The following is a 13,402-nucleotide window of genomic DNA, read 5'->3' as shown; positions in this document are numbered from 1 at the left end:
GTCAGAGCACCAAAGGAAAGTCCTGTGTCATTGCAAAAACAACATCATGGAATCTCAACAAGCAAAAGCTGGAAGAACGTATAACATTTTTCTACTATGAATTGCTGTCTTTTACCCTCCCCAATTTGCACAGTGTGTAGGAGTCAGTTTAGTACAGGAAGTTAGAATAACAGAATAACAGTTGGAAGAGACATTGGAGTTCAACCCCCTGCTCACGCAGGAGACCTTATACCATTCCAGACAAGTGGCTGTCTAGTTTCTTCTTAAAAGCTTCCAGTGGTGGAGTATCTACAACTGCTTCAGGGAAACCATCCCACTGGTTAATTGTTCTCACTATTAGGAAACTTCTCCTTAATTCTAGGTTGCTTCTCTCTTTGATTAGTTTCCATCCATTGGTTCTTGTCTTGCCTTCTGGTACTTTGAAAAATAAGTTGATTCCCTCTTCTTTGTGGCAGCCCCTCAAATATTGGAACTGTTCTGTACCAGCCTGCTACCGGCCCTGCAGCAAAAGCAGGGACAACCCCTTTACAAATGGCAAGAGGCTGGAATAAAGCCTGCCAAATTTATTAACATAAAACAGAGCAAGACAAGACACCAACCATGAAACAGGAGCTATGAAACAGGAACTATCCAAGCGGTTGCCTTCAGCAAACCAGCCCTCCCACACATTCCCCTTAAATACAGTTCAGGGCGTGGCCTCTCTCTGCCTCCTTCCGAGGTGCCCCATTGCCTTCCTCTGTTTACTCCTGATTGACTGCCTCCTGCATCGGGCGTCCTTGAACAGGGCCAGCTGTGGGTCATCTTCATCCACGCTGTCAGGCTCACACAGCTGGGTCTCCGTCGTGACCAGGTGGGATGGGCCCGGCTGAGGGCTCTGCGGAGCCTCAAGGCCATCATCAGCAAGCTCTTCAACACCCCCCTCCTCCTCCTCTGAGTTGTCCGACCCAACTGCCGAACCCACAGGCTGACCCTGAATCACAACAGGAACACTGCTATCATGTCACCCCTGGTCCTTTTCACCAGACTAGACAAACCCATTGCCTGCAACTGTTCTTCATACATTTTAGCGTCCAGCCCCCTAATCATCATTCCTGGTCTTTTCTGCCCTTTTCCCAGAGTCTCTACATCTTTTTTATGACATGGTGACTAAGTCTCTTTTATAAAAGGACCATTGAACCACCATTTTATTTTTAAAAAGATGGGACACTGGGGAAAGGATCGGATTCTTCCCTGCCCCCAAAGTGTATAATGATCCTTCTTTTGATCAACTCATTCTTCTTATGCAACCCATTTTTAAAAAAATAGGTGGGCATTTGTCATTTATGTACTATCTTCTTTGCTCCTTATTATCTACATCTATTTGGTCTAGGTATTATCATTTTCTAAGGTGTGTTTAGCCAGAAAAAACAGTTAATTAAATTGCAACAGTATTTGCAACTCTGTCATATAGAGGATGAAATAAATTTTCTGTTTCTCCAGGGTATGTTCTATATAGTAACAGGTTAAGATTACAGGACATAGGATTTGTTTCTAAATGTTTAATTTAATTTAATTTTAATTTTATTAGATTTATATACCGCCCTTTCCCGAAGGACTCAGGGCGGTTTACAGGGCATTTTAAAATCACACCAATACAAAATACAAAACTTAAAAGACAATTAAAAAGATTAAATTATCCCTGAAAATAAAAACCCCAGTTAAAAATTCTCAGCCTGGGCCAGAGAGCTCAAAGAGCCAAGTCTTCAGGTCCCGGCGGAATGAACGCAGGTCAGGGGCGGTCCTGAGCTCCACGGGCAGCTGGTTCCAGAGGGCAGGCGCACCCACAGAGAAGGCCCTCTCCCTGGGTGTTATCCGCCGGCAATCTTTTACCGGCGGCACCCTGAGAAGACCCTCCCTGTGCGAGCGCACTGGACGAAGGGAACTTGATGCTGGCAGCAGGTGTTCCCTCAAATGTTGGAATTTTCTGTTTGTATAAAGTGTTTGGCTATAGAAGAGATAGTTAGAAAAGCTTTTATTGCAGATTATTGAAAATTAGCAGTTGTGTGGCCACTTATGAAGAATGGTATAACCATGAACTTCTAAAATCATTGGGAGCAGATTACAAAGCTTCTGAACTCCTTTCCCATTTAGTGCTTCTAAGAGCTAACACCACTAAGAGGCGGTGGTGAGGCCTCTCCTCAAGAAGCCTGCCTTGGACCCAGCTGTATTGAACAACTTTCGTCCTGTCTCCAACCTTAGCTTTCTTGCGAAGGTTGTTGAGAGTGTGGTGGCACATCAGCTCCCTCTGGTCCTGGATGAAGCGGATTATCTAGACCCGTACCAATCGGGTTTCAGGCCTGGGTACAGCACGGAGACGGCATTGGTCGCGCTGGTGAATGATCTCTGGAGGGCTCGGGACAGGGGGCATTCCTCTGTTCTGGTCCTATTAGACCTCTCAGCGGCTTTCGATACCATCGACCATGGTATCTTGCTGCGGCGTCTCAGGGGATTGGGAGTGGGAGGCACGGTTTTACAGTGGTTCTCCTCCTATCTCCAGGGACGTTCACAGTCGGTGTTGGCAGGAGGGCAGAGGTCGACCGCGAGGTCTCTCATTTGTGGAGTTCCTCAGGGGTCGGTCCTCTCGCCTCTCCTGTTCAACATCTATATGAAACCGCTGGGTGAGATCATTCGTGGTTTTGGAGTTGGGTATCATCAGTATGCTGATGATACCCAGCTTTTCCTTTCGACCCCAAACCACCCGTGATGCCCTCAACGTGATGTCCCGTTGCCTGGAGGCGGTTCGGGTCTGGATGGGGAGGAACAGACTTCAACTCAACCCCGACAAGACCGAGTGGCTTTGCATACCTTCATCCTGGGTTTATTCGGACATTCCACCTCTCGCTATGGGGGGTGAACTATTACCCCCCGTAGATAGGGCTCGCAACTTGGGAGTCCTCCTAGATGCACGGCTCACCCTGGAAGACCACATAGGAGCTGTGACTAGGGGGGCTTTCGCCCAGGTTCGCCTCGTGCGCCAGTTGCGGCCCTATCTAAGCCGGGATGATCTATGCACGGTCACTCATGCGCTCGTGACCTCTCGACTAGACTACTGCAATGCTCTCTACATGGGGCTGCCCTTGAGGACCACCCGGAAGCTCCAACTGGTACAGAATGCAGCCGCGAGAGTTGTGTTGGGAGTCTCCCGATACTCCCACGTTACACCTCTGCTCCGTGAGCTGCATTGGTTACCAGTTGCCTTCCGGGTGAGATTCAAGGTACTAGTAATGGTATTCAAAGCCCTACATGGCAGGGGTCCGGAGTACCTGAGGGAACACCTGCTGCCGGCATCGACTTCCCTCCGCCCTGTGCGTTCCCACAGAGAGGGCCTCCTCAGGGTGCCACCGGTCAGGGAATGTCGATTGGTGGCCCCCAGGGGGAGATCCTTCTCTGTGGGCGCCCCGGAGCTATGGAACCAGCTACCGGTTGAGCTCCGGACGGCGCCGGACCTTCGCTCCTTTCGCCGCGAGCTAAAAACATACTTTTTTGAACAAGCTGGCCTGGCCTGATGAGGGGATTGGGGGGGGGGGTTGCTACTGTTTTTTATTAGGTTTTAATGATGTATTTTAGTATGTGGGCATTTATTTAATCTTGTTTTAACTTTTGTAATTTGTATTTTTATTCTTGCCCTGTTCACCGCCCTGAGTCCTTCGGGAGAAGGGCGGTATAGAAATAGTATTAAATAAATAAATAAATAAATAATAATCAAAGTAATAAACTGGTTCATATCCAGTAATAATTTATCCTTGAGGCAAGTACTCCAATGAATGAAATGTTCCACCATAAAACAAACTCCAAACTCTCCATATCAAGGAAATCAATTCTACGCTAGCCATTTCCTTGACCTGTTAATTTTCTATGTGTCTGAACAAAATAAGCAGAATTTTATGATGTAAGTTCCATCAAGAAAAGAGAATGGGTTGGTTTTCTCATCTTCTGTTTCTGTTCTATTTAACGACAGGTGTTACTGGCTGAAATCCTAGGCTGAGGTCAGGTTCCCATTGTTCTGCATGGAAAAAGGTCACTGCTTTTTCCTCATTCCAACCATTCTCTTGCTTAGGATAAAACGTTACACTAATTCATGATTAACTAATTCATGCACGTATACATTATCTTTTTTAAAAAAAAATCCATTTGAAATTGGTGAGTATTAAATTACAGGATTAAGACTGCAATCCTACACTCACCTATCTGGAATTAAGTATACTAAATCCAAAGGGAATATTAAGAGAGAGATTTATTAGTTGGTCTATAAATAAGGAATATGTATTTGTCTACAGTCCAGATCTGTAGATTCAGATTTTGAGCACAAGTTCCACAGCAGGACTGATCTTATTTATTTATTTATTTATTTGCTCACCAAATGATTTTCATCCACTAACATATTTTTCTTCTAAAATCTTTGGAATTCCCCCAGAGCTGTTGTGGAGCAGTGATTAAGATGTTAAATAAGAACTGAAGACCGGGTTCAAATCCATCCTCATCCATGGAAGCTGATTGTCAGTCAGCCAGATGAAAGTTAACAGTGAAGTTAACAGAAAAAACTTGATGCAAATCCAAGAAGATTATAGTAAGAAGGACTTCCTCTCAATAATGCAAACAGAGTGAAAAGAGGATAACCAGCCAAAAAAAGTTCTGGAAACTCCTAAAATGCTATAGAAGCTAGAATGGGACAAAGTGCCACAAATCTGATTTTTACAACCTCATAAACCTCTGCTCACAGTTATCTATTAAGAAAACAAAGGAGGCACAAAGTGTAAGTTTTCAGACGTAATCAAAAGCCAAAAAAAAATCTCCTCCTGTCTAAATCAAGGATGGGAAAAAAAAGAGAATCTTGGTTATGATCAAGTGTCTGATAGGATCCATCTACTTCGCATTATTGCCCTTCCACTGGGACCTCTTATTCCCACCCACCCCAAATGGTAGGTGCACACCCCAGGTTCTCTTTGTTGGAAAAAAGAGAAATTAAATTTGGTACTGAGACTTGGGCTTGCAGAAATGCCTTCAGTACTGACGGGCGTGGTTGATCTCTCAAGCCGATGTGGTTTAACACTGAGACCAAATACAAAATTTCCCTCCTCCATAGATGCTGTAGAGTAGGCCTATTAAAAACCCAGAATGATTTCCTTGATCAGATGAAGAAAGACTAAAGGGACTTTCCTCCCTTTTCATGCCTGATTTTTTGTTATTTTTTTAAACATTTATATGAAATTGATCAACAATCTTCTTTACCACTTAATCTTATTTATACCAGTGGCTTTTTACCTATGGCACATTACTGTCATCTTTCACAAAAGGACATATGACAATGGCGTCATGTGGCGATACAAACTTCCAATTTCAAATCCAAGGGTGCCGGGGGAAAAAAACCACCTTAAAATATTTCCAACACAAATTAAGATCAATGTTTGTGCATTATACGTTTAAAACGGTTGAGATATATTTTAATAACTTTTTGATAGGAAACTAACAAAAAAGTCCACTTCCTGCAGCGCAGAACTAGTTTTAAGAGCGTTTAGATCTTTTGTCCAATATAAATATCGTATCAACTATCTCCTTGCATTAGTCATTTCCTCTCACTAAGTTCAGTAGGAGGTTAGCACATTCCCATGATATGGCAAGATTACAAGTATAAATCTGCAGAAAGATTTGCCACTTGTATTGTTTCTCAACCACATCTTTTTCCACCATAGTCTGATTTTGGGCCAAGGTTCAAAGGCCTTTTCCCTCCTCCCCCAACTCCCACTTGACACATGACAATAGCAGTTTCTGGGTTGCAAAAAACCCCATTCTCCATTCCAACTGCTCAGAAGAAGAGAGACTGGAAAGTTTTTGTGGTTGAACAAACAGCTTCCTCCCTACCAATAAGAGGCAGCAACAGTCTTATTTGCCTGGCTGGTTGGCTATAACAGGATCCCTGGAATCAGATACTATGAAAGTAGACAAATCTTTAACAGTCCCCCTCTTAAGAAGACACCGCAAAACTCAGGGAAAGGGAGATTGCTAATTGTTTTACCATTTGCAAGGCAGCTAGAGAATCTAGAAAAGATATTTGGCCTTTTTTTTTAACTCAGACACAAAGTTTATAAGTAAAACGAACATGACCCAACATCTCACTACTAACTGTTTCTGTTAACACATAACACGTCAACGTGTTATCGTTCTGCATTTTCATCCTCTTAAAACAAAAATATCCCAATTTATGCACGCCTCTGTAAGAAATATGCTGTACTTGGATAACAGGAATATAACTTAGGAAAACAAAGATTTAGAAATATCAGCCTCTCTGAACCTTTTTCTATAAACTAGGAGCTTGTGACAGAAAAAAAATTCAGTGGGCATTTTCCCCACTGCTGGAAGGCGCAATGAGAATTGATTAACTTGGAAAAAATTCTATTCAAATTCAAGAGAATGGAGTTACAAGGTAGATCAGATTCTAGAAAATTTGCAGCACTTTGGGAGATAAATTCTTGACTTCTAATTGATTAACAAGAACAGCAGTTTTAACCTGAGGAAATGAAAGAAGCTTCAAAAAAAAGGCAGATTTTTTTTCCCTATGGAATGACTATGAGCTCCATTCTGTTCAAAACATTTAGTATTAAGATTCCAGAGGAGTGTTATAGCTGTTATTCCCAACCATTCCCATTATGCAGACCACAATTCCATCAACCGTTTGTTAAGAGCAACATATAAACCAGGGATTAGCAAAAGGATCCTCTACATATTATGGCACATGTAACACACATGGCCATATGTCAATCCTAAATTTTAAAAAAAGAAGAAATACGAATTTACAGGTAATTACATATTTTGCACCAAGCTTTGCTTTATAAAATATCCCAATCAGTGCTTTTTTTTTTTAAAAAAGGTGCCAGAACTCACACATCATACAACCTGCCTTGCCTACCCTACAAGGTTCCATCCAAAAAAGGTACTGGAACTCCATTCTGGGCGTTCTATGGCAAAAAAAGCCCTGATCCTAATAAAGACATAACAACAATACATCAAGTGTATTTAATACACTTGAATACCACTGGCATTGACAAAATCTCCATCAGTCAATTGCAGAAGGCAACTTTACTTGAAACAGTTTACATCCTGAGAGAATATCTTTATTTTATTTTTTTATAATATTTTATTAGTTTTTCAATGTTTACAGTAATATCTTTAATACCATCAAACAATAACTGCCTATCCCAGATTCTTGGGATGAACTTGACAGGTGGATAAAAATGCCAAATTGAGTCTAAATATTGGGTTGACCATACAACCAACCAACCATAATAATAAAAGCCTGAAATCGTATCCCAGTTTATACAGAACATTTTTCCTCGCATGCTTATCCATCTTACCCGAACAATAATCCCCATTCGTTTACTTTCATACGTGAAGGGGAAAATCTGGAGGATGGTATAGTTTAGAATGTGGCCGCCAGGAGTCCTCAGCTGCACAGAAGCCTGGTCCCTTCCAACCAGTGTCAAGCCAACACTTTCTGTCCATTGCACCAGGGCCACCTAAGCACAAGAGAAGTCACAGGTCAGATAGACTGCTGAGCTAGTGAGTTCAGAGGTCAAGCGAATGCAACAGGAGGGAGGAGGGAAATGGGCAAAGTGAAGAACAAAATGATTTGATTGTTAACTGTACCATTTCCCCTCCTGGATTCCTCAGCCTCTCTTGTGGCTAGAAGTGCCTTTCTAATTTGATAACAGCTGGGACTAGCAGGCGTGGTTTGTATAGCTGGGGCTGGAATATGACAGCAATTGAGAGAACAACCTGTCCATGTGGCTGAAGTTCCCAGGCTTGCTCTCCTTTCATCCCACCCTTCTAGAACAGTGTTTCTCAAGCTTGGCCACCTCAAGATGTGTGAAGCCAAGCATGCTGGCTGGGGAATTCTGGGAGTTGAAGTCCACATATCTTGAAGTGGTTGAGAAATACTGCTCAAGAAACTCAAAGGTAAATGACTGAACAACTTCAGCACTGTGAAAGTTACACTGAAATAAGAATAAAATAATAATGAATTAGCTTTTGTCCCAATGCTTTCCATTAGTTACATGCAATCTCTTGAAGGTTAAATCATTTTTGTCTGGATAAATTTTAAAAAGTTCTTAATGCGTGTTTTTTAACTACCAATTTTTTTTTTGTTGCCAACCCTTTTTTTTTTTTTTTTTTTTACAAAAAAGTGCCCTTTTTTCCCACAATGAAAAAAGGGAAATATCCTTCCTCAATGTCAGGTAGTGGCTTGTTGCTAGGGCAGGAGAAAATATAGAAAATATTTAGAAAATAACAATTTATGAATACAGTGATAATTGAGGGTGAGGATAACTTATCTTTCACTGTAAATTCCAATGAATTACTTTGAAACTAACATGCCCAAATATTTCCTCTGCATCTCTTTGCCTAAATATCATCTAATAAGAAATGGAATAGAAAATTAATTACAGAATATACTCCCAACAATGAAAGATCCTAGGCTGCAGCCATTATTACCTTCTCATATAGCAAACTTTTCTTGATTCTTGAGCTTTAGCAATGTTATTTGACATACAGGTAGTCCCCGACTTACGAACATTTGTTTGACCATTTGAAGTTATAATGGCATTGAAAAGCAAGCAAAGTCAATGGGGAAGCCAGATTCACTTAACAACCATGTTACTAACTTAACAACTGCAGTGATTCACTTCACAACTGTGACAAGAAAGTTCGTAAAATGGATCAAAACTCACTTAACAACATCCGGCTTAGTAATGGAAATTTGGGACTTGAGGACTACCTGTATGTAAATTGCACATAGGACCTGCAACCAAAAAAAAATGCAGCATGGATTGCTTTTTTCGCAGGCCTCTCTGTTTTCAAGATACTTAATCCCAGTTCATTGACTTATACTCTCTCTTTTCTCCCCCCACCCTTTTTAGTCAACATTTTTCCACTAGTGAGAGCATAGTTGTCATTGAACTGATCTGGGGGTGGGGGAATGTCTCACCTTTTAAGAACTTGGGCACATTTAAGAATTTTCCTTGATGGTATCTGTCAATTGTATTGCTCTGGCTACCTACCTATATTCAAAATATGAGTTTGCTGTGAGTAATGTGACAGTCATCATGGGTGTGTGATGCTAAGTAAGGAAGAACCTAACAAAATGATTATTTGAGGAAGATGAGAGTAACTTCTCAAATAAAGGACTTTTATGCAAGAAAAAGTGATAAGCCAAAAATCCAGTCCTTGAGGTCACATGGTTTGGGTTGACCAATCTCTCTCATCCTTTGTCCTCAGACTGAAAAAAAAAAGGATGTGCTACTTTGCAAGACTGGTGTGAGGTTTAATGTGATTATGTTACATTTAAATATGTTATTCCAGGCATTAAGTGAAGTGTTGTTAAAATGCTATTCTTAGCTGGTGAATCTAGATATAATAAAAGGGAAAGCCACATGGCTTTTAGGAATGGGGTAGCCAACGAACAATGTGGCATTGGTTTGTGTAAACTGCAGCTGCATTAAAACCAAAACTGCCTCTCTGAAGTTTCTTGCTTGCTTACTTCTCATTTAATCTGTGCACTTCTAAACAAGATCTCTTAAGAATATAAAAGATCTCCAATGATCCTTCATAAGGGCAATTAGCAATAGCACTTATACATACATACTGCTTCATAATGCCTTATAGCCCTCTCTAAGAGGTTTACAGAGTCACTATATTTTCCCCAACAATCTGGGTCCTCATTTTACCTACCTTGGAAGGATGGAAGGCTTAGTCAACCCTCAGCCAGTCAGGATCCTAGGATTACCACAGAAGCAGTGATAGGTTTTGGAGCTGAATGGCCATGGCCTAGTTTTATTTTGTTCTGATGTTTCACCTAATGTTGTGGCTGGCATCTTGAGAGGCATACAGAGAGGTAGACCACAAAGCAACACACACACTGCCTCTGAAGATGCCAACCACAGCTTCCGGTGAAACAACAGAACAAAAGCAAACTAGATCACGGCCATTCATGCCAAAAGCTCATCACTGCTTGGTTAGTGCCAGCCATAAAATTCTGTATCAGTACATAAAAGAGTGGTGCTGCTATAGCCCACTTATTATTGGCTAGTGTTCCTGTAAATTTCTAGCAATTGAACACTCCTTGCTCATGAACGCATGTGAATTTATTGGCCAACAAGGCTATTGATTAATGTCGCTTCAGACCAACAGAGATATACTTTTCCCCCATACTTCAAAGTCTCATTTGGATGGTGGGATCCCTGTGAACAGCTGCTTGTAATGTAGTTGATCGACACATTTTTTTTCACATTCTAGGAAGTGGTGAGGTGTTTTGGCGGTTGAAGGTCACTTGGTCAAGTCTTCTCCTGGGCAAGTTATCTGATCAGATTCTACCTCTTACATTTCCCCTTGGTTACTGTAAGGCCTCAATCAGACAGAATGACGAACCCCCAGAGGCAGTAACTGATCTCTCTATAAAGAAGCTTTCAGGAGCCAGGAATGTACATCGGAAACAAATGTAGGAAGCCTGCTTTGTGTTTAAGGAAATGAATGCTGTGCCAACTGGTAGAAATTATCCCTTCTGTTCAGAAAAAGGGGGGTAGGGAGATGGACCTTCAAGGTTTTGTTTGAATTTCAACATTAACTGATCTTCCTGCCTTAACAATATTTTATTACTATAGAGTTCCAAAGGTAGATTTTTAGAAGTCTGTTAAAACAAGATTTCACTGATTTCCTAGAGGGAAAGACTGAGCAATATCAAAATTCAGAAAAGTAACCTAGCTTTTTTCCTTTTTTAAAAAAAACAAAGGAAGCCAGCTATTTAGGGGGTAAAGACAATGGGAAGACTTATATTGCTAATATCATTGAAGAAATTATATTCCAAGACAAGATTTTATCATGAAAGATCTAACTTTTAAAACAAGATAAAATTCTGTTATATTTGCTTGTGAGAGTCAGTTGGAATAGCGGTTAAGGCATTAAGTTAAAAACAGGGAGACTGTGAGTTCTAGTTCCTCCTTGGACACAAAGCTGGCTGGGTGACCTGGGGCCACTAATTTTTTCTCAGCCCTAGAAAGGTATTTTTGAAAAATCCTGACCAGGCAGTTTCTGAGAACTAAACACAATTGAATGGAAATTTAAAAAAAAAAACCTGTAGGGTTTGAGAAATCTTATTTATATAAACTAACTACATTGCCATGGATAAATTCCAAGCTTTAATGTTGTGTGAAATTTAACAGCTATGCTTACATTATCCCCAAAATGGCGTTAACCATATTTGGAAAACAAAAGAAAAAAAACCAGGCATATTAAGAACACATAAAAAGACAATAACATTCTTTTGAAGATTATTTTACCTCATCAGGACTAGCAGCTTGGTACACCCTGCAAGAATCTTCATAATGCTTCTCAGCTTCAGCCTGATCTGTCACACCATTCGATTCATAGACAGGAGTCACATTGTGGCAGAGAGCAATTGCTTTCACTGCCTCGTGGACACGGCTGCTCAGGGTTTTTCGTACTTTGGTAGCCAGGCTGGGTGCTTTTAAAGCAGGTGGTTCCTGCGACTGCTAGAAGAGAGGAGAAAATAAGTTGATTGAAATTAGTATCCCGCAATTAATAGTCCCCTTATGAATCCGGCTATTTTGAAGATCAAATCGAACTAAGGAGAAACTTCCTGACAGTTAGAACAATTAACCAGTGGAACAACCTGCCTCCAGAAGCAGTGAATGCTCCAACACTGGAAGTTTTTAAGAAGAGACTGGCCAGCCATTTGTCTGAAATGGTATAGGGTTTCCTGCCTGAGCAGAGGGTTGGACTCCAAGGTCCCTTCCATCATCATCATCATCATCATCATCATCATCATCATCATCATCATCATCATCATCATTAATCAATCAGATGATAAAAATACATTGTAGGACAAAAAAAGTAACTAACTTATTTGCTTAACCCATAAAGACACTGGAAAGCATTTATTCAGTGTAGCGTTTTCTCAAAATGTTATATTTCTACAGAAAAACAGTTTAAAAGTAACCAGTTATAAAGTTAGGAACATACATGTTCACACGGAAGCTTATGAGATTTAAACATGCACAAGGCTTTTTTGATTGTTCAGTCTGTCTGAACAATCTGGCAAAATGTTTAATATTTTAAGGATGACAACATAGTCTATCAATAACATTTTTTTAAAGGCACATTTAGAAACACCATTAATAGACATTTGACAACTGTGCATGGGCAGTTACTTCTCAGCACATGGAACAAATTCATTATTCAGTGAAGTTTAACTTCATAGCAACGTTCACTTTTAAAATTAAGTTTTCAAGAGACAAATGGCCCCTTGATATTTTTAGCAAGAAGAATCTCTCTCTCTCTCTCAGTACTGCTGTCATCATAACCCTAAGATATTTTGGCCATAGTAATTGATGGATTCAATAAGGAAACAACTTCAGTGGCACTGAGAGCTGGGGAGATACCATGAATTCGCAAATGTCAGCTTCAAGAATCAAAGTTACAAACAAGTAACCAGTCCTCATTCAGAGTAGCCTCTGTGAATTACTTTATTTCCAGAAGAGAAAGTTCATTAAGCCAAAGAAAGCAACATGGCTGTGATAAATCTTGACTAAAATCCAATATTTAATACATATTAATATGTAATATTTGTGGCCCAGGAAAGATTGGAGTCTAAATAGAAGTGAAAGTTCTGTTGATAGTACAACATAACTGCAGTATAAAAATATGCATTAAAGTTCTCAAAGCACAAAGTATCCTACTTCAGACCCATTATATGAAGATCTGGTTCCCTAGAGAAGCTCTAATGCTGGGAGAGGTAGAAGGAAAGAGAAGAAGAGGACAACTAGAAACAATTAAAATAAAAATAAATAAATAAAATGGATGGACTCAAAGTGGCAATAAGTCTACCATTGGAAGACCAGGTTAAGAACAGATGGTGATGGAGAAAATCTGTGTCATTGTTGAGAGTTGACAATCTTAGATATGAATCAATTAATAGGGAAAGACAAATAGTGGACAAAAGAGAGACATTTGAGGGAGTGTGATTGTGATATTATTACAGGAAATATACCCATGCATTGAAAGACAATTAATTCAGGAAATAGAGGCTGAGATGGTTTCAAACTAGGTACCATCATGGACTAGAAAAGGTGTTGTAAGTGATCACAAGACAGGTATCTTCAAGGCTGGACATTTGTGTGTAAACATGAGAAAGATGATCCCAGAACTCGGGGCAATAGAAAATTTATCACTCCAGAAAAAAGCAGTGACCCTTGAATTTAATGGAGGGTCTTGTAGAATTTGTGATGTATTCTCTTGACTCTAACCTTAAACCTTTGAGCTCTGTCCAGCATATTATTTCTTTTCTCATTGAAAAATC

General features: G+C 40.3%; 1 protein-coding gene across 5 annotated transcripts in view; it reads right to left on the bottom strand.

Annotated features, from left to right (window-relative positions):
- The window catches only part of ATP9A (ATPase phospholipid transporting 9A (putative)), a 93,596-nt gene that overhangs the window by 27,911 nt on the left and 52,283 nt on the right, over window positions 1–13,402 (bottom strand). For 4 of the 5 annotated variants that reach the window (XR_014026138.1, XR_014026139.1, XR_014026140.1 and 1 more), the window contains exons 14-15: window positions 11,364–11,576; window positions 7,389–7,550 (exon numbers count right to left, since the gene is read on the bottom strand). Coding sequence is in view for 2 of the 5 variants with exons in the window: in XM_081325352.1 (XP_081181478.1) it covers window positions 7,389–7,550; window positions 11,364–11,576 (375 nt within the window). In the remaining 3 variants the exon portion in view is untranslated. The remainder of the gene's footprint in view (window positions 1–7,388; window positions 7,551–11,363; window positions 11,577–13,402) is intronic. The other variant, XM_081325353.1, reaches the window with a different exon arrangement.

This window comes from Vipera berus, assembly GCF_964194415.1.
Source record: "Vipera berus genome assembly, chromosome: 3".
In the NCBI taxonomy this organism is placed as follows: Eukaryota; Metazoa; Chordata; class Lepidosauria; order Squamata; family Viperidae; genus Vipera; species Vipera berus.
Note: the sequence above shows the minus strand (reverse complement) of the source record. Positions and strands in the feature narration are given on the sequence as shown.